This window comes from Triplophysa rosa, linkage group LG2 (assembly GCF_024868665.1).
Source record: "Triplophysa rosa linkage group LG2, Trosa_1v2, whole genome shotgun sequence".
NCBI classification, from domain to species: Eukaryota; Metazoa; Chordata; class Actinopteri; order Cypriniformes; family Nemacheilidae; genus Triplophysa; species Triplophysa rosa.
Window position 1 is genome coordinate 9,890,627 of NC_079891.1, and position 23,116 is coordinate 9,913,742.

At 38.0% G+C, this 23,116-nt stretch overlaps 1 protein-coding gene across 2 annotated transcripts in view; it reads left to right on the plus strand.

Annotated features, from left to right (window-relative positions):
* pomt1 (protein-O-mannosyltransferase 1) overlaps positions 1-23,116 on the plus strand; it is a 70,561-nt gene that overhangs the window by 22,290 nt on the left and 25,155 nt on the right. For both annotated transcript variants that reach the window (XM_057358704.1, XM_057358696.1), the window contains exons 2-10: positions 5,997-6,122; positions 6,202-6,308; positions 6,413-6,463; positions 6,642-6,788; positions 15,579-15,684; positions 15,785-15,844; positions 16,213-16,306; positions 16,393-16,548; positions 16,694-16,824. In XM_057358704.1, coding sequence (XP_057214687.1) covers positions 6,004-6,122; positions 6,202-6,308; positions 6,413-6,463; positions 6,642-6,788; positions 15,579-15,684; positions 15,785-15,844; positions 16,213-16,306; positions 16,393-16,548; positions 16,694-16,824 — 971 coding nt within the window. In that variant the 5' untranslated portion in view covers positions 5,997-6,003. The remainder of the gene's footprint in view (positions 1-5,996; positions 6,123-6,201; positions 6,309-6,412; positions 6,464-6,641; positions 6,789-15,578; positions 15,685-15,784; positions 15,845-16,212; positions 16,307-16,392; positions 16,549-16,693; positions 16,825-23,116) is intronic.

Genomic DNA, 23,116 nt, shown 5'->3' on the forward strand with positions numbered 1-23,116 from the left:
GGTGGAACAATTATATTGTGCTCTTAATGATTTTACATGTTTTTTTAATCTGCTCTGCAGAACTAATCATCAGAAATGTCCACATGTAATTCCCTTTGTGCCCTTGTAGGGCTTGACCCTGTAATTGCTGCTTGCAGCTATATTTATTTATGTATTTATGATTCATTTCAAGTTTGAAACATGGTTTAATGGACATGGACAATAAGATGATTCATTAACTGTGATTCATTGCTTCCATCTTGAGTCTATCAAACGCATACACCATAAAGAGCTAAACATCATGTAATGATAATGATTCAAATTACATAATTGGAATCCGAGAGAGCTCATCATGACTTCAAAATGTTAGTGCGCAATGGACGAGAAGCACCACGTCACATCTTCAACTCACATGTATCGATCTCAAGTTCAAAGTCTACTCAAATGGCATCTCCGGTGTGTGCAATCTCGTCCGGCTTAAACCCAAAGTATAGTCCATCCGTCCGCATCTACGTGCCTCCCACATGACATAATTTTCGTCATCAGGAGGGTCCGTGGTTGTCGAGCCCATTTTTTTAGAACGCGCGGACAGAAAGCGTACAACAGCGCATGCATGAAAAAATTTTGAATCGGCTGAGTCCACTCGGTGACGTACTGCACATGTGTCAAACTCGTATATACATGCTTATCCTCAATTGAGTATTCTCAAGAAGCTGTGCGGACGCGTTTTTGCGCGAGATGGATGCGGAAAGTATATCCAGCCCTTTAGATAAGCACGAAGTAGACCACAGCATTGAGTGTGCAACACGCTGATTCACAACGGGGCTCAGTGAAAGAGAAAACGTTGTTGCAGCTCTGATTGTGCATATACATTCTGGAATAAAAACTCACTTTTCGTGTATTGATTTCATTTCATGTGCATCTTAAATTGTGCAGGGATTTCTCGCATTATTAAATCTAGACTTGCGGGAATGGTTAAAATTATGCGCAATCCTGTTCTGAAAATCGAGCCTTGAAAACTCAATCCTTGTTTGAGGATCTTTTTCCTACTATTGCGGGGTTGTGACTCCCGTGTTACTCCTACTATGTTGAGGGATGGTAAACTGACCAATGTTAAACTGGCCTCTCACTCAGAGCGGTTTTGTGTCAGACTGGTTTCATAAAATATAATCACAGTAGCGTCATTTCTGCCTTATCAATTTGGCCCGAGTTGGATAATAAAACAAACAGATCGACCAGGAGACAATTGCAAGCAGGACTTTAAACAATGTATGTGTTTTAGATGTACTGTATGTGCAGACACAGAGGTATATAGGTATATAACACAGAATAGCTTTCAAAGCAGGGTCATTCCGTGTCAAATCAACCAAATTTTGGAAATTTCCCCAGCTCAAATTTTTTATCCACTTGATCAACTTTTATTTAGGGATCTACACTTTTAAGGCCCCATATGATTCAGTCCTCAGATGCGGGTGTAAATGTGGCTTCATGAGTAAACTGTTAAAATGTACACATTTTCAGTCATCAAAAATCAAATGTGTGTCAATTTGCAAAAATTTGTTACTTCATTTCTTTTAAAGAAGAATGTCTTCGGAAACAAATAATTTTGAAACTAGAAATCGTTTTTCCATCTTTTTTCCATATGGTCAATTGCATTGACCATAGCCATTTCAGTGTGTTTTTGGCACGGATTTACTGTCAGCCATTATTGGGTTAAGGCACAGCAACTTGCTTTTAATGGTTTATTCAGAATATGTTATATTTGTTTTGTGTTTGTTTGTTGGAAATTTGGATAAAGAGATGTTGTTAATTATGGCCCGAGCACCGATGGTGTGAAGAATTGCTCTGTTTGTTATAATCTCCAAAATGAATCACATTTTTGAGAGCCTAAACATGCTCAAACTCATGAAAGTTCAGAAAGTGTCAGAAGTGGTAAAGATTTATGTCTGATATGGGTTTCAGAAATAAGTATGGCAAAATGGCTCTATACCACCTACACAATTTTCATAAAAAAGCATATTTTATTCATTAGCATATTTTACCTTTGACAAAAGCATATAGGGTAAACGTCCCTATTAAGCTCACGTACCCATTAAGGACACGTCCATATTTGAGCTCAGATTATAAAAAGAACAAATATTTATGATCATTGTTGATGTCTTAAACTATTGATGTGTTTGTTATTACGTACCTCCTGTAATTTTAAAGCAATCAGACCATTATACACTGAGATATGGGTGTTCATGGGTGTTTTCCATCAGAACTCATTGCATATGTTATGCCTGTCCAGAAAATATACTGTAAATATAAAGTTCACATCCATTTAATAAGAGGCTACATAATTGTGATCCTGCCTGTGAAAACACAAAGTCATTTTTTGTGATTTACTGTTCTCTACATCTTAATGTAAAGACCATTCTGTTAAAATATTTCATTAAAAATACAAATTATTTTAGTGGTCTGTTTTTGTGATTGACTTTGTAGCTTCAAATAAAACATATTATTTCTTAAAAAGGTTTCTTTTCATAAAAACAAGTCATATTGTCATATTGCATGGCTAAAACGAATATTATTGTTTGTTTTAGATGTAACGCAATGTGTATACACCATTTAAAGTTTAAAAAACGCTGTATTTTCCACATACCGTGCATGTTTGTATCTCCTCTTTGCCCCGCCTCTCTGAAACGCGCTGATTTTTTTTACTTTAATCTGAAGTATTTCTGTGCGCATCGCTTGTGGATCGGAGCCACGTTTATCCGCTCATCACATCTTATTGTGTCTATAAAAAGTTTCCTACTGACAACCTGTCAGACAGAGCATCAGTACCCGGTTGACCCGGTACGTCGGTACTACCGGGTCTTGTGAAAATTAGGTACCGACAACTTGTTTATTTTTAGGTACCGATTTGGACCCGAAGTACCGGTACTTTTGACAACACTAATGTGTATTCTAATTAAAATGCTTTAGTCATTTCAAATAAAGTTAATATTTGTGTAAGAGATTAACATTTTATTTTAACAGAACATTTTGTACTGAAATCAATAAGTTGTGCACTAAAAATGTCTTAATGTAGATTATGGTAAGTTTAATAGGTACGTTTATTTTCAGACTGTAGTTTCAATATTCTAATTTTGTTTAATCTGTCTGCAAGACATTTTCCCAGTAGTGTTGTGGAGTGTCAAGGTGGACTTTGGCTAACTTTAGGCATGCTGCAATGTTTTGTTTGGAGAGCAATGACTTCCTTTATGGTGCCCTTCTGAATACCATGCCTGTTCAATGTTTTACATGACTAATGAACGGAGATGTTAACGATCATTAATGAATCCTATAAGTCTTTAGCTGTCCTTCTAGGATTCTTTTTCACCTCATTGAGCATTCTGCGTTGTGCCTTTGGAGTCATCTTGGCTGGGCGCCCGCTTCTATGGAGAGTAGCCACAGTGCCATATCATCTCCAGTTTGTAAATATCTAAAGTCTTTGAAATTACTCTGGAACCTTTTCCAGCTAATGCATATCAACAACTCTTGATCGTAGGTCTTCTGCAATCTCTTTTTTTGCAAGGCATGGCTCACATTAGCTAATGCTGCTTGTGAGTAGCACACTGACACTGTTTGGGTGTTAATAGAGGGTATGCATTGACATCACATTCCCACGTGAACATGTCTGGAGACGCCCTGGGACACGCTGTTCACGTGGTAAAGTGACGACACGTCCATACCCTCTATATAAGTCAATTTAGCTCTAAACAACACCTTTATTCTCCTTTCATTGATTGGACTCCTGGTTTGCTAACACCTGACTCTAACTGACATTTAGTGACACCAGAAGCTTACTGGTTCAATTACTTTTTACACCATCACTTTGTATGTTTAATGGGTGTGCTCAATAAAGACATGAAAGATCATGATTGTTTGTGTTTTATCAGCTTATAAATATTATGTTTGTTGATATTTGTGAGTTTGGTGAAGATCAGATCACATTTCATGATCCGTTTAAGCAGAAAAGTTTCTATTGTCTTTTGTCATGTCGCATTGTGACGCTCGCATGTGATGTAAACAGGATTTTAAAGTGTGAGGGTGACAGGCTTATCTGTGCAGTAAAATAAAAAATTATAATGAAGAGCATTGTGATTAGGGCTGGGTATCGATTCTGATGTTCCGATTCACAAGCTCTCGATTCGATTCTCGATTCGAGTCGATTCAAGTCAGTGATTACCCAGATAGCAAGCAACCATTGAATCAATGTTAAAAAAATAGTTGATTTGTCAATGTTAATTGCATTGAATCAATATCACTTTTGCACCTGCAATTAATGTAGACATTTTTTAGAAATTTAAACAAATCACCATTATTGTGATCAGGCAACTCTTTTACCACGTTAAATGTTTACAGTAGTGCTTTAATAAGAACACTTATACATTGATAGAGAAAGAGTTGTTTTGAAAAGTTTACTTTTAAACATGACCAGATAAAGAAAACTTAACATTAAAATACAAGAGTTAATATAATTGTGATTTGTTGAAATTTCAAAAATTGTTCAACATTAATTGCAGGTGCAAAAGTGATACTGATTCAACGCAATTAACATTGACAAATTAACCATTTTTTAACATTGATTCAATGGTTGCTTGCTATCTGGGTATAGATTTAATACAAATCCTTTAGATATTTCTAAAAAAGATCAGTAAATTGTGCTCTCCGGTGCGGAACGCATGTGACCCGCGGATTAACTGAAAGTTTATTTATCATCGAGTAAAAAAGTTAAACGCGCTCTCGCTCGCTCTCCAGTTTCAACTCCAACGCGCTCTCTCTCTCCAGTATCTTGACGAGTACAATATTAAAGCGGTTCCAGATAAACGATGATGCTCAAAACTGCTCTGCCACACAGCTAATATTACAACAACATATCTTGGTATGTTAGTATGTTACTCACATACTGATCGAGTCAAAGCAACCTCCTCGAGGGTGATTTTTAGACGATCTTTCTCTCCAACGTCTCTCTCTGCTGGAAAGTATCTCCATAGATATTCTGCTAAAAGCCTTAGTACCGCGGGTCTTAACGCGTCTCTGCTGGAAAGTCTTTATAATATTAACACAGGTCCTAGCTCCTGCCTGACTTTTATCCTTCTTTTTAAGCTTAAAATCCACAAACCTTTTATTTTATGTAATACATAAGACATCGATCTTTCTACAGTCTTTCTAATGCCCGCAAAATCTCTTCCCTGCATCAACATGAGAACGACATCTTTTTGTACTGTGGTGGCCACCGTCGTGTTTGGACTGAGCGATTCGTGGCAAATCTATAATACAATGCTAGTGGCCGCTGTTAATTAAGAACTGCGCCTTTAAGATGCAGTATAACAAACAAAATTTCACAAAAATAGCTGTAAATAGAGGCTGCAATCATGTGAACCGCTGCCTTTTATATGAAGGTGATGTTAAATTCTATGACACACCTTTATCCCATGTTAATTAATCAATGAATGAATTATACTCCCTGTTGTAACATCCACCCGTTGTAAAAAGAAAAGTGCCATCTAGTGGATAGTAGTAGCAATAACATTAACGTAAATGAATGTTCAGTGCTTGCGTAAATATGAAAGAAAAAAAATCGATTCACAGCTTTTGAGAATCGATAATGAATTGATCTTTCTAAAAAAACGATTAATCGATTTTTAGATTTTTTTGCCCAGCCCTAATTGTGATGCATTGTGATATCGAATTGAAATGTTGACATGTTAATCGAATCGTGAGACCAGTGACGATTCATACACTTAGACTTTACAGATGTTGTTTATGCTTAAACAGTTACATTACACACTTAACTAAAGTTGAAAAGTGAAATCCCGTGAGACCACAGCTTTAATGCTGAAAAAGTGCAGCTCCACCGTTCACTTGTATGTGTGTGTAGTGTTTTTTTGCCAGTACTATAATGGCAGCACCATTGACATATCTCAGCAGCGGTTTTTATTACTATGGTGACAGTCTAACAAAATGTTTTGACATATATGATTTACCAGATGCAGAATGCAGTGTGTCAAACTGCCCATCACTGTGAAAGTGGAGATCAATCTGCTGCTGGTAGCAGTAACTGCCCTTGCACTGTTGACTAGACTGTATGGTATTCAGATCCCTAAAGCTGTAGTGTAAGTCTCTATTAACTTATTCTTTTAAACTTATTAACTGTTTATTTTAATTAATTTACAAATGTGTTTCATGTTAAAGATTTGATGAAGTCTATTATGGGCAGTTTTTGTCTCTATACATGAAACAAGAATTTTTTTTTGATGAGAGTGGTCCACCCTTTGGCCACATGATATTAGCTTTAGGAGGTGAGAAACTTTAAATTATATTTTGATCAATGAAAAAAAACATGTTTACACACCATGCCACTTAAAGTATATTAATGTATGTGTTTTTATTGTTTTCTGGGCAGCATATTTAGGAGGATTTGATGGCAACTTTGTTTGGAATAGAATTGGAGCAGGTGATCAACTTGATTAATTAGTAATTATTTTAGTCTTTATTTTTTAAGTCATTTCAGATGTTATTTTAAGTCTACATTATTATACATCAAAATGTTGACTGTTTTTGTTGCTTTAGTTAACACAGCCTTTAGTGTTTGCATTTATCTTTACTAATGCTTCTATTTATGTCCATTGTAGAATACACCAGTAATGTTCCTGTTTGGAGCCTGCGGGTCATACCTGCCATTGCAGGCTCATTGTGTTTGCCACTAGGTTATCTTCTGGTGGTAGAGCTTGGATATTCCCATTTCACAGCATTAGGGGCATCAATGCTCTTCCTTATGGGTAATCTCCTTATATGTCAGATTCATTCTCTGATGATGTTTTCTGTATTTGTTATACGTAGCATTAGGGGTGTAACGAACACCAATTCCACATTTTTGTTTGGTTCACGCTTTTTAAGCCACAGTTCGGTTTGGTTTGATGTGGGTGCAGGGTTTGTGGCATGGCACCAGCAAAACTAAAGAATATTAGATCAACAACATCAATTTAACTTAATAACTTCAACATTTCTCTTTGGAACACAGTAATTTACGTGTATAATATTTCGAAAAAAAATTACAGCTCTTATTAGTTGTAAAAGTGTTCTAATTCAGGACTCCAGACTAACTAAAGGGAAGCGATGTGTTTGTGTAAGAGAAATATCCATTTTGACAACTTTTTACAGTTTAAAGTCTCCGATGGGCAACGGAAGACAATACAGTTTATAAAGTTTTCTATATGGATATTTACTTTCCACCAACATCCTTGCCCTCCACACCTTGTTTTTTAAAGTAATCAGGTGTTGAGTGCTTTGTTTTTATATGACTCAACTCTTCATTTTCGTGTATTGACATCAGTGTGTCATGTGCGTGTACATTACTTATAATGCGTGCATGATGATGCGATAATATTATGAGTGCTTGACTGTGCATTTGCACAAATGCGGCCACGTCAAATTCTAACACGCACATTCTCAAAAAATGGTCGCATATGTGAAAATTGTGTTTTTCCTGTAATCATATGTAAAGGGAAAATATCGTTTTGTGATATAAGGCAAAATGATGCGTCATGTGACATGAGCATCGCATAGGGAGAGCATTTGCAGTGTACATCACTCTGCCTGCCACATACAACAATAAAAATTTGCATTACATAATTTTAAATACATTAATGAGCAAAACCTCTTTAATAATCTCGTCAAGAAGCTCATTTTACTGATGATGTAGATGCACCGACCAGGTACCAGAATCATCTGATTTTCTGCATGATCAGACCAGTACTGGCCAGTCAGTCTTATATCTAGCCCAGTGGTTCTCAAACTTTTCAGATCAAGTACCACCCTTAATAAAATTTGTTATTCCAAGTACTACCTTTTACATTTACATTTATTCATTTAGCAGACGCTTTTATCCAAAGCAACTTACAGATGAGGGAAACAATGGAAGCAATTGGAACAACATAAGGACAACAAAAAGCATAAGTGCAATAAAAGAAAACTGGTCTCATATAGCCTACCACAGTATACAGAACTAGAAAAGAGATAGAAGTCAGAACTGATCAGTCAGGTGTTGACGGAAGAGATGTGTTTCAGTCGATTCTTAAAGATGGCTACAGAATCTGATCTTGTAGCAGCAGGCAGATCATTCCATAAATGTGGAACCGATCCCGAGAAGGTACGTGAGAGAGATTTTTTTACCTTTTTGGGATGGCACCACAAGACGTCGTTCATTTGCAGAGCGTAGGGATCTGGCGGGTATATAAGTCTGCATTAGCGAGTGAAGCGGGTGCCAAATCAGTGGTGGTCTTGTAGGCCAGGAGCAGAGTCTTGAATTTGATTCGAGCGACTATAGGGAGCCAATGTAACTTAATGAAGAGAGGAGTGATGTGCGCTCTCTTCGGTTCATTGAAGACCACTCTTGCTGCTGCATTCTGGATCATCTGTAGAGATTTGGTTGTGCAAGCTGGAAGTCCAGCCAGTAGCGCATTGCAGTAGTCCAGTCTGAACAGAACAAGAGCCTGGACTAGGACTTGCGTAGCATGCTCAGATAGGAAAGGTCTAATTTTCCTAATATTGTAGAGGATGAATCTACAGGACTGGGTGGTGCTGGCAACCTGATCAGTGAAGTTAAGCTGATCGTCGATCACCACTCCCAGGTTTCTGGCCATTCTGGAAGATGTGAGCCCAGTTGAATGGAGAAGGTGTGATTAATCTTTGTGTCGGCCGGGATTACAAGCAGTTCTATTTTAGCAAGGTTCAGCTTCAGGTGATGGTTGTTCATCCAGAGCGAAATGTCGGATGTCAGGCTGAAATGACAGGTGGAGTTGTGTATCATCCGCATAGCAGTGATAGGAAAAGCCATGTTTCCGAATGACAGAGCCTAGGGATGTCATGTATATAGAAAATAGCAACAGACCAAGCACTGAGCCCTGAGGCACCCCTGTGTCGAGATGTTGGGACTCCGAGACCTCTCCTCTCCAGGATACTCTAAATGACCTACCTGTGAGGTAAGACCCGAACCATTATAGCACCACTCCAGAGACACCCATAGCCTTGAGGGTCGACAGGAGTATGTGGTGGTTAACGGTGTCAAAGGCAGCAGATAGATCCAGTAGGATAAGTACAGATGAGTTAGAGGCGGCTCTTGCCAGTCTCAGGGCTTTAATGACAGAGAGCAGTTCAGTCTCAGTGGAATGACCACTCTTGAAACCAGACTGGTTGCTGTCCAGGAGGTTGTTCTGGGTGAGAAAGGATGAGAGTTGGTTACATACTACACATTCAAGAGTTTTAGCAATGAAGGGGAGGAGTGATACCGGTCTGTAGTTCTCTAACAGTGCAGGATTAAGAGTGGGTTTCTTCAGTAGCGGGGTAATACGGGCCTTTTTGAAGACTGTGGGAAATGTACCAGTGGTGAGAGACGAGTTGATAATGTGGGTCAGAGCGGGAACAACCGATGGAGAGATGGCCTAGAGGAGATGAGTGGGGATGGGATCTAGCGGGCAGGTAGTTGGGTGGTTAGAAGACATGACCTTGGAGACATCATCTTGAGATAGGAGAGATTGCATTTTCTTTTTTTTTAAGTTAGTCAGCAGTAGTATTGAATTCAAAACACGTAAATGACTCTTATTGGGGATTTAAGAATGTTGTGGGGAATAGCAGAAAGATTAGAAAGCTATATTATAGACAGACATTTAACACAGAAGATAAGTATAAATATATGCATAAACATGCAAAGAACATCTGTATATAACACAGATATATAGGTTTTAAGTAAGTCTGTCTTGTTTCCTTTCTATTAGACTCACACTTTACTGCAGCGGTGCATCAAAACTAAATCGCAACGCTCACTTCATTGATTTAACCTTTAGTAGATGCAGATGCATGTTGAGGTAGTGCTTTACAGCATTAACAACAGCTTTACACTCAACTCAACTTTATTTATATAGCGCTTTTTACAATTTTCATTGTTACAAAGCAGCTGTACATAAGACATATTGACTTTAAGCAAAACAATTAAAGTTGTACCTGCAAAAACAAGAAAAAGTTGAAAACACAGAAGACAGATATACTCACATACAAAACACTCCACACACACAATATGCACACGTACTAACACACATAGACATAGACACACACACACGGATGCGCTCGCACACACACACGTACACAGACAAGTACGCACACAGACACGCACGCACATACACACGCTCAGTGAGAGCACACATTTAAGATAAAGGAGAGAGAAGCACAGGTCAAATATAACAGACTATAAATTCCTATATGCAATATTAATTAAGTAAAGCTTTAAAATTCTAAAGCAGCCCCCCCCGGCCAGGCAAAAAACAGTATGCAAATGGTGGCGAGGAACCCAAAACTCTAATCGAGAGAAAAAACCTCAGGAGAACCCAGGCCCAACCAGGGGATTCCAGTTCCCCTCTGGCAAAAGCTGCTGCCTCTGCACAAGCTCCAGAGAGCTTGCACAACAAGGCTAAATAAAATAAATAAATTTACTAATAATGTAAATTATAGTTTAAGATTATCATTAATAATCTAATAGCATTTGAAATTTTGTGGTGAAGACGTGTCAGGTGACCGCGTCCTTCTTTATCCAGCTCTATCATCTCAGCTCTTGTCAGGTCGCCGCTTCCCATTCTCCGCTCTACCATCAGGTCAGGCCATGAAGACGTGTCAGGTGACCACGTCCTTCTTTATCCAGCTCTATCATCTCAGCTCTTGTCAGGTCGCCGCTTCCCATTCTCCGCTCTACCATCAGGTCAGGCCATGAACTGCATCCTGCTCGCTGCGGTAACCTTGGAACAATGAGACAAGACTGGCTGAGAGTAGACTACTTTTTAAACCGCTCTTTAAACAGTGATTCAAGTTCAGAAATACATAATAAACTTAATTTACACGCAGCACATCGGAAGAAAGAAAGCGAGAGACTCGCAATCCTCTGTCTGCTCCTGCTCTGTGTTTGAGCTGCCTGTCACCACGTTAGATTGACTAATGACAAATAAACAATAATTGATAACTCTATTAAAATTGCACATAGGCTAATGAGATGTATTCCGTATATATTGATCATGTATAACATTTGAAATTGTATTTAAAACACGAAATAAATATAGGCTGTAGTTTTTAATTTCCTGTCGTGTCACGTACCACTACGGGTCTCTTCAAGTACCACAAGTGGTATGTGTACCACAGTTTGAGAACCACTGATCTAGCCCATTCCAAGCCGATCCTTTTGTTGCCAGTGTAACAGGCAATAACGACACAGCCATCAGTATACCCAAAGCTGCAAGTAAACATATTAATGTGCCTGCATGCAGGCTGTCTCTCATGGCTCGTTTCTATTTGCATCTGGCTTCGCCACACTGCGAGTCTCTGCTGACTGCAAAAAAAGGTTCTTGTGGACCTGAATCTGCTGTCAACATGGTTTAATTTACCTAAACAACAACCAGGGAAGCCCAAATTTCTGTCAAGCCTTACTTGCCATAACTACTAACTGCTGTTAAAAGAACCCATGACGTACCAGTTATGTAATATATTGGTAATTTTTGGTAATTTCATGATTTACCATCTAGCCACGTAGCTGGCACGTCCCATGCACGTCATTTCATTACCATTAAATGACCAATTCATGAAGTCACCTATACGAACTCCTGACGTTACAAGCTAACCAAGGATGGTCCAGTAACTTACTATATTGGTACTCTTTTGGTAATTACATGACCTATGGGTAACGTAACTGCCACGTTATGGGCATGTAATTTCATTACCAATTAAATTTTGATTAACATTAATGATTTACATGCCGCTTACTATTTAAATATGCGTGTATAAAACGTTTTTAGTCAGGGCCTTGTAAATCTGTTGATTAAATAAGCAAAGAGATATTGAATCCGCTATACATGCAGGCCTCTCGCTGCTGTATGGGAATGTAACAGTGCGCCTCTTGCGCGCTCAAGTTCAGAACAGCGCATGCACAGCAGAGCTGCGTCTGACCGGTCGTTTCTCCGAAGTAAAAAAATTTTTAATTTCACAATTGTCGTTTAATACTTGTGAAAAACAAATTTAAAGTTTTTTTTACTTATAGTCCGACATAATGGTGTCTGACAGCGGTGACAATGCTTTTTTGAGGGGCTTCTTTACTGAAAGGAATTAAAGTTCCTGATCTGACAATAAATTTAGCTTTATCAGGTAAGAGTTACTTACTAACTGCCGTTTCACACAGCACACGTGAGCAGCGCGTAGGGGGAGCGAGAGCAGCGCGTAGGGAGACCGTCAGCAGTGCGTGCCCATTGTCCTTTCACACCGGCAGCTTATGCACCCCACTGCCTGGGTGCCACAGACAGTACAACAATGACATTTCGCATTACGCTATTAAAATACATCAATGAGCAAAATATCTTCCACAACGTCATCAAAGCGCTTTTAAAGTAGGATTTTATAACTATGATTTGTTATATCCGCCTGTTTCATGCTCTTTTAGATCTACGTAGTACAAGTTCTAAATAAAAAAAAGCCATTGTGCTTTGAAGGATACGAAGCCACTAAAGGGTTAACTCACCAGGAGAGAGTGACTGCCTTGTGATCTCACACATACGCAATATAAGCATATAACATGATGACAGTGGGTTTCAGACAGTACACTGACAGCATAATGCGATAGTTTTCCACTACTTCATATGCAATATAAGCATAACATTTAAGATATACTTGTATTATAAATCCTTTAAATGTGCTGTTTTGTCCAAAAAACTCCTGGCAAATGTGTTTTTGAAAGTCATGGCGACTGTTAAAAACACATTAGACACCACTTACATGCGTTAAAGGTAAAAGTGTTACTTTTTCCTGTCAATCCATGTGGATTTTTTTGTCCGTAAAGAATGCACTGTCACTTTAATTGAGGATGAGCAGCGCAGCAAAATTATATATATATTTTACACACCTTCGAATTGTTCCAAATCTGTACAAATTTCTTTGTTCTGATGAACACAGAGAAAGATATTTGGAAGAATGCTTATAACCAAACAGTTCTTGGATCATAGTAGGACAATGATTTTTTTTTGTTGTTGAACACCAAATAAGATATTTTGAAGAATGTAGTACAGCAAACAGTTCTGGGGCACTTTTGACTACTATGGTAGTCAATGGGGTCCAAGCACTGTTTTCTTACAAGCATTCGTCCAAATGTCTTTATCTGTGTTCAACCAAAAAAATACAGGTTTGGAACAACTAGAGCATGAGTATTTTGTATCATATTTATGCTTCTGTAATTATTTAGTATCTGTCTTGAATGCGCAATTGTATGTTATGTTTTAAATAACTGTTATATAAAGTTAAGCGTCTGAAAATTTGATTTTTAACTCATTTGAATGTTTTTAAACATGATTGTATATTGTTTTGAACACGATTTGATATGTTGTTATTAATATGTTGGTTTTATCTATATAGTAAATGAAAAGGAATTCTAACTCTGAGTCCGTGTCATTGATTCATATGTTATTCACAAAGTCTATAAAATATTTATGGACAAATAAGTTAAATTAGTTGTGCTGCATGTCTGCCCAAAACTTACATTTATTATTACTAAATTGCTAGCTGGTTACCAACACAAAACGTTTATTCCATTACGCAGATTATGTCACAAGGTTACGTCGAGGAATCCAGGAATTACACTTGTTACGTCCCCAAGATGTAATTTTGGTCATCAGATTACGCTGATGTTACATAACAGTTACATATTTTGGCTAGCTGGGAGTGGGAGACGGATAAAGTGAAAAAATCTCATGTTAAGTGTTTCTCCTCCATAGAAGGAAACAGTTTAACAAACCGAAACAATGACCATGGAAAACCAGATTAAATACATTTGTTTATCACTGATTTCAAACATAAACATGATAACAGAAAAGTTTAATGTTCACAGTTTGTTGCTGCCTTGAGCCACGTTATGTGGTTTGTTTATAATGAACTTCTATGCAGGAGAACAAGCTTAAAGTGAGACTATTCTTATCCCTGGAACAAGTTCTTGTAACAGTATCTGTTGTTTATTGTAATTAAGGTTTAATTGAAATTTGGTTTTCTGTAGTCATTGTTTCAATTTGATAATCCTAAACTGTTTCCTTATAATTGACTTTTATGGGGGAGAAACTCTTAATGCAAGATTTTTCACTTTATCCGGTTAATAAGGGCTTATTCTTTTAACAGGAGCTAGTGTTTATTACAAGTAAGGCTTGACAGAAATGTGCATTTCTCTGGTCGTTGTTTAGGTATGTTAAGCCTTGTTAAAAACGTTTTAGGAAGTCATTCGACTCTGCTCCTCCCGGCTCGACCTGATTTTGTGGTTGATGTCCTCAGGGCAACATATTTTGTTGACCTAAGGACAACATTTTTATAAATAATACCTAAACCCACACCAACCCTAACCATAACTTACCCCTAAAATCAGAGGGAAATGATTAGTGAAAAACAATGGTCTAGATGCACCTAATCCTGGTTGTAAGATTAAATTTAAAATAAACTGTAAATTTATTTCTGAAATCTGATTGGTTGATTTAAATGTTGTCCCAGGGTCAACATAATGTTGCCCTAAGGACATCAACCACTTGGCAAAATCAGAAGAGCCGCTCCTCCCGACTGCAGATTCAGGTTTACAAACCACTTTTTCATTTTTTTTAGTCAATATTTTCATTTTCCCCCTTCATGAACAAACGTTTTTGCTACACATTAAAAAAACTTGTGGTTTTATGGTTTGATTGATTTGAACAAGCCTAAACGACGCAAAACATAGGTATTTATATTTAATGTATAAAAGAATAAATGAACCTATTTATGTGACAGGCCTATATATATATATGATTCAGTTATTTAAAAAAATTGCAAATACATATAAATATGAATTTTGTACTTTATTCATTAAAGTTGCAAAATGAATCAAACAACTTCTTGTAACACTGCAGACCCAAGAAAAAGACAATTTATTCTACATTTCAAAAAATAAATACATGGTAATTTGGTTATTAAAATGGGAAAACTGCATTTTGGAACATTTTGAGATATTGTTTAATAATGTTTAATACTTTCTTCTTCTATGAAAATAAAATTTGTTATGATTTTTTAAGTAGGTATTTGTTTATATATACTGACAATTTTAGTTCTTATATAGAAAATTGGAACCAGCAAAAATCAATATCGGTAGGTCACACTTACAAAACAGCACAATGTCATGGTCTTTTTACCCTTCCACATACAACATAAGCATAGAACATGCTGTGTATTTGTGGTTTGAGGCAAATTTGTTACCTTTTTGTGTCAATCCATGTGGATTTCAGCCAGTAATAATACACTGTCATCACTTTATTGAGCGTGAGCAACGATCGCTGCACTGCTGCTTCAGCTTGAGCTGTGAATGCTCTAACCAGTTAACATGGGGGGTGGGAAAAAAATGCACTTGTGCAGTGGCAAGGGCTTTTAGGGTTCCACGGTTCGTACCATGGGTGGTGTATCTCGGTTGCGTTCAAATATCGTTACACCCCTACATAACATGTGAAATATATTTATTGTTAAATACTGCCGTTTTATTTTTACAGAAAATTCCTTGATCGTACAGTCACGTTTCATGCTGCTGGAGTCTGTTTTAATCTTTTTTTTAATGCTAGCTGTACTGTCCTACCTTCGCTTTCACCACTCACCCAAGTAAGATGTATAGGCAAATTTCTGCTTTGTCAGTCTCTGATGTTGTCATCATGCAATGACTTTAATGATGATGTTTGTCATGTCCTGTCTTTGCTTCTAGTTCGTTTTTTAGATGGTTTTGGCTTGTGATGTCTGGGGTCAGTTGTGCATTTTCAGTTGGGTATGTACAGTCAGAACTAAAGTTTGTGTTGAGAGTTTTTTAACATGTAACATTTAAAGACGGGGTAACCGATTTCCGAATTACGCTTTAGACAACTGAGTCGGACCGAGTACCAAAACAACCTTGTAGCCAATCAGCAGTAAGGTGCACAGTGCACAGGACGGACATTAGCCGAGCTGAGTGCCGATGAAAGATGGGGGTAGGTTTGTGTTTGTTTTGGTGATTTGAACATCAACAAAAGCTAAGAGAAATCGGACACCCCGCCTTTAACGTGTAAAAGTCCAGTTTAACTTCTCAGTATTAAAATAAACATTAGAGGCACTGAGAGTTTTGGCACTGAGATGTTTTTCTTTTCTTTTTTTATGTAGAGTAAAATATATGGGTATGTTCACATACTTTTTACTGCTTGGTCTGGCAGTTGTACACACCTGGAAACTTCTTGGAGATCAAACAATAAGCACTGTGAGTAACATATATCTAATTCCAGTGTATTTTACAAACTATTGAGGCTCTAATATGTGTAGTGTTTACTGCATTTCTGCATTAAGGCCACGGCAGCAGTTCAAGTGTTGGTTCGTTTTTTGGCCCTTGTGGTTTTACCTGTCCTCCTGTACATTGGATTTTTCTACGTCCATCTTACCATACTTTACCGCAGTGGACCACATGACCAGATGATGAGTTGTGCTTTCCAGGCAAGCCTGGAGGTAAGCCCTGTCCCATTTACTTGTTTGAATTACCTAATTATACAATGATTTAGTTATGCACCTGAACAGGAAAGATTTACACAGGAGTAAATGTATTTTATGGGAATAATCTGGCTGCTTTTTTAATCTTTTTTCTGTCATTAAGGGTGGTCTAGCCAGGATCACTCAGGGGCAGCCTTTGGAGGTTGCATTTGGTTCCCAAGTTACTCTCCGCACTATGTCCAGCAAACCTGTTCCATGCTGGCTCCATTCCCATAAAGCTAACTATCCAGTCAGGTAAGTCATAGTCATTCAGCAGCCTTTCACAAAGTGGTAGGTTCGTTACAGAAGGTAGTCCTAAAAGTCACAGTAGATAGTCAACCAGAATGCCATATATCATTGCATTGAGTGCAGCAGAAATGCAAAGGGGGCAGGTAAAAACATTTACATGTAAAACTTGTTTGTTAAATTACCGCTAGGAGGCACTAAGGGACAGTTTGTGCAAAGGGATAGTGATGGATTCCTTATTGTGATTCCATTTTGTGATTCCCTATCGCAACATGTTCAAAACAAGAGTTATAGGCTAGACATCTATAATGTAACTGAAAGCAGTCATAGGCAGAGAGTGAGTCAACTGCAGGGCACATTAAAGTAATCATTTTACTTTCATTTGACTGTGTAAGTCTAAAACTTGATCCTGAACATGTCATCATAATAAGGAACTATGCTTCTAACCACAGCTCTGTAGCTGTAGTTCCAACCACGCAACTTTGCGATGCTGTTTGGGAAGTTTGTTGGAATGATGGTTTCAGGGAACACAGAATTGTTGAACTATGCTGTCAATTACAGAACATGCGACCATAGTTGGGTATCAATGCTTTTGGAAATGCACCCCTGATTATTCAAGCTGACCCAGTCTGTTGTCACTGGTCACCTGCTCAGGAGTGCGTTTCTCAGACAATGACATAACTTGCTAGTTAACCACGATAGTACGATGCACCGTTTGAGAAACTAACTAACTACTCACAATTGTTTCCTGAAAACATAGTAACTTTGTTGCACATCATTTAGTACATATTTTATTAGTATAATATGTTTCCTTGTATTAGACACCGGTGTCCTGACTATCCCATATGTGTATGCTGGAAGGTTTGCAGTCAGTTTACAGAGCTTTAGCACCGTTGCGTCGCCTGTTTGTGAAACTGCAGCGACTCCTGGCACGTTTTGTAAAGCAACTGATACCGCGCTGTGTGAAAGGCTTCGTGGGGGTCTATTATTTATATTCGAGCACGTCATTGCTTCTCACAATTGCGTCGCTCTCAACAGCAATTACAATTTTGTGTTACAAACGTTTTCAGCAGTGCTTTGAACTCTCCCATGCTAACAACATGATCAAGATGTGGCTTATTCTAGAGATTTTTACAAGACAGCTAAAGCAAAGGCCCTTTTACCAAATTGAGAGCAAACCCTATACACAGAAGAGTATATAACTAGAAGTAAAAAGGATGCTTAATGTGGTTTTAAGCATAGATTCAGTGATATTAAAGCGTCATTAAATGCTAAACAACATTTCTCTAGATTTATACTTTAAAAAAGAATCCAAGGGACACTTCATGGCTTATCACAGAAACACTTAAACAAATCAAGCGGATAGCGTTAGTTCTGGCAGGTCACTTGAGTCAAGTTCGCATCAGCTGATCCTCACTATCTATAGAAATATGACTATCACAGCTTCCGTTTTAAAATTCATCCAGCTAACAGCAGTTTATCGCGTTGCTCAGGATCAAATTACCCTCCACCATCCCCAGCTCCACCTCACATTTCCAATCGGTACTTGACTTCTGTTATTCCTTTTCATAAGTCTCAATTACTTTAAATAATGTGTTACACTTAAATGTCATTAAGAGCTAATGACATCTGTTGTTCTGTTCTGTTTACCTTAAGGGAGGGGTGGGGGGGGGTATTGCTGCACTCCCTACTTTTATTCATGCTGGCTGCATGGATGGGCGGGGAGTTTTTGCCCAGAATAGAACCGTACCGCCAATCTAAACTGATTTAAACCATTTTTGATGGTAGTGAACCTGACAGAACTAAAATTCAGTTTTTACTGTGTTTCTGGGATTAGCCATGATGTGAATTAAGGCTTTCTTAAACTTGTACCAGAAACTTGTATTTTTGTACCAGAAGAGGTGCCTTGAATTCCTTTTTATAGTATAATTCTGAGACCTGACCAAAGAGCACCTTCTGGAATTACTCTACAAGCTCCTTGTTGCAAGTAGCGCTCCATGATTTTTCCGTTTTGAAACATTTCTTTAGATGTTAACAGAGTTGGTTGTGTTGCACATCATAGAAAACAATGTAATTTTTTACTAAGTTTAACATCTTAACAAGCACCCCTATTGTTGAGCATTTTCTGAAAACGACATACCCAAATTAAAATGTCTGCAGCTCTTAAACCCTATGGTCCCCTCTGTTTTTTTTTACTAGATACTTGAAATTGCGTTGCCCAAGAGTCATAATAGCTCAAGATAGCATACATGAAAGTAACTTTCACTTACTTTGAATGAATTTCACTTAGAGAAAATTTTGTGAATTTTGTGAAATACAGTGCCTTGCAAAAGTATTAATACTCACTGAACTTTTCCACATTTTCACACGTTACAACCACAAACAAAAATTTATTTTATTGGGATTTTATGTGATAGACCAATTCAAAGTGGCACATAATTGTGAAGTGGAATGAAAATGATAAATGGTGTCCAAATTCTTTTACAAATAAATATCTGAAAAGTGTGGCATGCATTTGTATTAAGCCCCCTTTACTCTGATACCCTCAACTAAAATCCAGTGGAACCAATTGCCTTCAGAAGTCACCTAATTAGTAAATAGAGTCCCCCTGTGTGTAATTTAATCTCAGGATAAATACAGCTGTACTGTGAAGCCCTCAAAAGTTTGTTAGAGAGCATTGGTGAACAAACAGCATCATGAAGACCAAAGACACACCAGACAGGTCAGGGATAAAGTTGTGGAGAACATTGAACATCTCACAGAGCACTGTACAATCCATCATCCGGAAATGGTAAGAGTATGGCACAACTGCAAACCTACCAAGACATGGCCGCCCACCTAAACTGACAGGCCGTGCAAGGAGAGCATTAATCAGAGAAGCAGCCAAGAGGCCCATGGTAACTCTGGAGGAGCTGCAGATATCCACAGCTCAGGTGGGAGAATCTGTCCACAGGACAACTATTAGTCGTGCACTCCACAAATCTGGTCTTTATGGAAGAGTGGCAAGAAGAAAGCCATAAGAAGTCCCGTTTGCAGTTTGCGAGAAGCCATGTGGGGGACACAGCAAGCATGTGGAAGAAGGTGCTCTGGTCAGATGAGACCAAAATTACACTTTTTGGCCTAAACGCAAAACTCTATGTGTGGCGGAAACCTAACACTGCACATCCCCCTGAACACACCATCCCCACCGTGAAACATGGTGGTGGCAGCATCATGTTGTGGGGATGCTTTTCTTCAGCAGGGACAGGGAAGCTGGTCAGAGTTGATGGGAAGATGGATGGAGCCAAATACATCTTATGAACAGAGGTGGGTAGAGTAGCCAAAATCTTTACTCAAGTAAAAGTACAAGTAACTAGAGAAATTGTTACTCAAGTAAAAGTAAAAGTCACTATTTTAAAATTTACTTGAGTAAAAGTAAAAAAGTATGCAATGAAAAAACTACTCAAGTAGCTAGTTACTTAGTTACTTTGTATCTGATTATATAGGCCTACTACATAAAATTAATATTAACGCAAATATTTTAATATGACATTTTAATCAATATTTTTAATTATCATAAGCAGATATCTTTGCAATATACTAGAGAGACTAAAGAATAGACAAACACAGAAGAGACGAGCATTTCTGTAAATTTCATCTAGTCCTGATGTCAATGTAGTTTACACAACTTATTTAGAATAATAGACCATGTCAAACTAAAGCATGAACTAAACTCAGAGCATTTCCTAAGATGATCTAGAACATCTGCAGTGCTCTCTTAAATGAAATACACATTTTTGAACAAAGCTCATGTTTTCTCGTGTTGTGAAACGCTCTTACCTGTAAACAAACAGTAAACAGTGAACCACACGCCCAGTTTTCTTCCTTCTGTTCTTCAAATGTATATTTCTGCAAGCCCACGTCTCTGTGTCTGACAAGTAACGCGCATGTTGCTGTGTCTGACGAACAGGTCGCGCGGGTGCGCGCATATGGCGGGCATTTATCATTGCTGGCAAACAATATGACACATTTGCAGTATTGATTGTATAGATATAGATTAATATCCACTTCATCCAACGCTCTTTGTGTTCTGTGTGTTCTTAAGTTTCGCGCTACGAGGAGTGAGTAATCCTGCTTCAGATGATTCAGATCGTGCTGCGAACTGAACAAATCATTTGAACTGATTCATTAGCCTATTCAAATGGTTTTGCCCATTGTTCAATTAATGCTTTCAAAAGAATCGACTCAAAAGAATCGATCACTCGGGAATGCCCGTAAAAAGAGAAGACAACCTTGAAATAAACAACGCGTTTTAAAAAGCATATTTTAAAATGAAGGAACAAAGGAACGTCACGCAATGTAAGTTATGTAACTAAGTAAAAGTACAGATTTTCTATTAGAAATTTACTCAAGTAAGAGTAAAAGTACACACTTTTAATTTTACTTAAAAAGTAAGGTACTCAAGTAAATGTAACGAAGTAAATGTAGCGCGTTACTACCCACCTCTGCTTATGAAAACCTGTTAGAGTCTGCAAAAGACTTGAGACTGGGGCAGAGGTTCACCTTCCAGCAAGACCACGACCCTAAACATACAGCCAGAGCTACAATGGAATTGTTTAGATCAAAGCATATTCATGTGTTAGAATGGCCCAGTCAAAGTCCAGACCTAAATCCAATTGAGAATCTGTGGCGAGACTTGAAAATTGCTGTTCACAGATGCTCTCCATCCGATCTGTCTGAGCGTGAGCTATTTTGCAAAGAAGAATGGGCAAAAATTTCACTCTCTAGATGTGCAATGCTGGTACAGACATACCCCAAAAGACTTGCAGCTGTAATTGCAGCGAAATGTGGTTCTACAAAGCATTGACTCAGGGGGGCTGAATACAAATGCACGCCACACTTTTCAGATATTTCTTTGAAAAACATGTTGGATACCATTTATCATTTTCCTTCCACTTCACAATTATGTGCCACTTTGTGTTGGTCTATTACATAAAATCCCAATAAAATACATTTTTGTTTGTTGTTTTAACGTGTCAAAATGTGGAAAAGTTTAGTGGGTATGAATACTTTTGCAAGGCACTGTACTGTAGCGGTTTTAGCTGCATGTTAAAATAATGATGAGCTTAGCTCACCAAATATGATTCTCCACCAGATCTATCAAGATCACATCCATAAAATTAGTTATTTAAAACATCAATTTTATTCAAGGAATTAGTTTAACTCAAAGGAAAATACGTATAATAATCATCATTAAATATACATATTTCTGATTAGTAGTATAGTGATAAAAAATACTTGTATGTATTCATCCCACAAATGCATCAATTATATTGTACACTTTAACGTTATCTCATCACCATAAGTAACACGCCTTTACTAAACAGTATTTAGAGCTGTAGCATAGATCGAAACACAGTTTAAGTGACCAAGTGTGAGCGTTGAGGACAGAAAACCCATCACAAGTGAATATATGGTTGTTTATTAAATTCTACTCTACACATTGCGACATAAGGGCGATCGCATAAACACAAACAATACATGAAACACAATCGCGCTAGGGAGCATGAGAGAGGGAGGGAGAGAGAGAGAAAGAGAGAGGGATAGAGAGAGAGGGAGAGAGTGGCAGCGATTTCTGAACACCTGTAGGGTCTGATCGGATCAAAGGTTACCATTTGGGATCGTAAAGCACAACAAGCTTCAACCAGGCACCAACGAGTCTGGTCCAACTGCCCTATCTCAACACTTTCATCACTGACTAGGACAGATTCCAATACTCTCCCCTGGACAGCCCCGGGACAGGGCTGTTCACCAAAGTGAAAAAAGCGATGTGGCCCCCAGGGACTGAGAGCCTCAAATTCTTCCAAAAGAATGTTGCTTTCTCTTTCCTTAGCCACAAAAGACTGGTTTAAAGTGTATATACATGTATCCCCACATTGTATGCTTGTCCCCATGTTATTCTCCTTCACCTATAACCTCAAAGGCATATTCTGTGTATATTTACATTCTTGTACAAACTACAGGTCAATGTAATTATAACCCTTTCATGTTTCATATATAAATGTTTCCCTCTTCATTTCTTAGAATATTGTGTATGGCACAGTAATGTATTTTATACCATACTCATTTTAGTTTATTCTAAGACTATTCCTGCTCCAAACTCCCAGGCGACCATAAATGCAAATGAGTTAGTGTGCCGGACAAAGAAACATGTTTTCACGCCCAAAAGCATCTCATCACATTGGATCGCCCACCTTGGAGGGGCGTGACGCCTCAGGGTTAAAACATCTGTGCACTGAGGAAAGAGTGCTCACTCATGTGT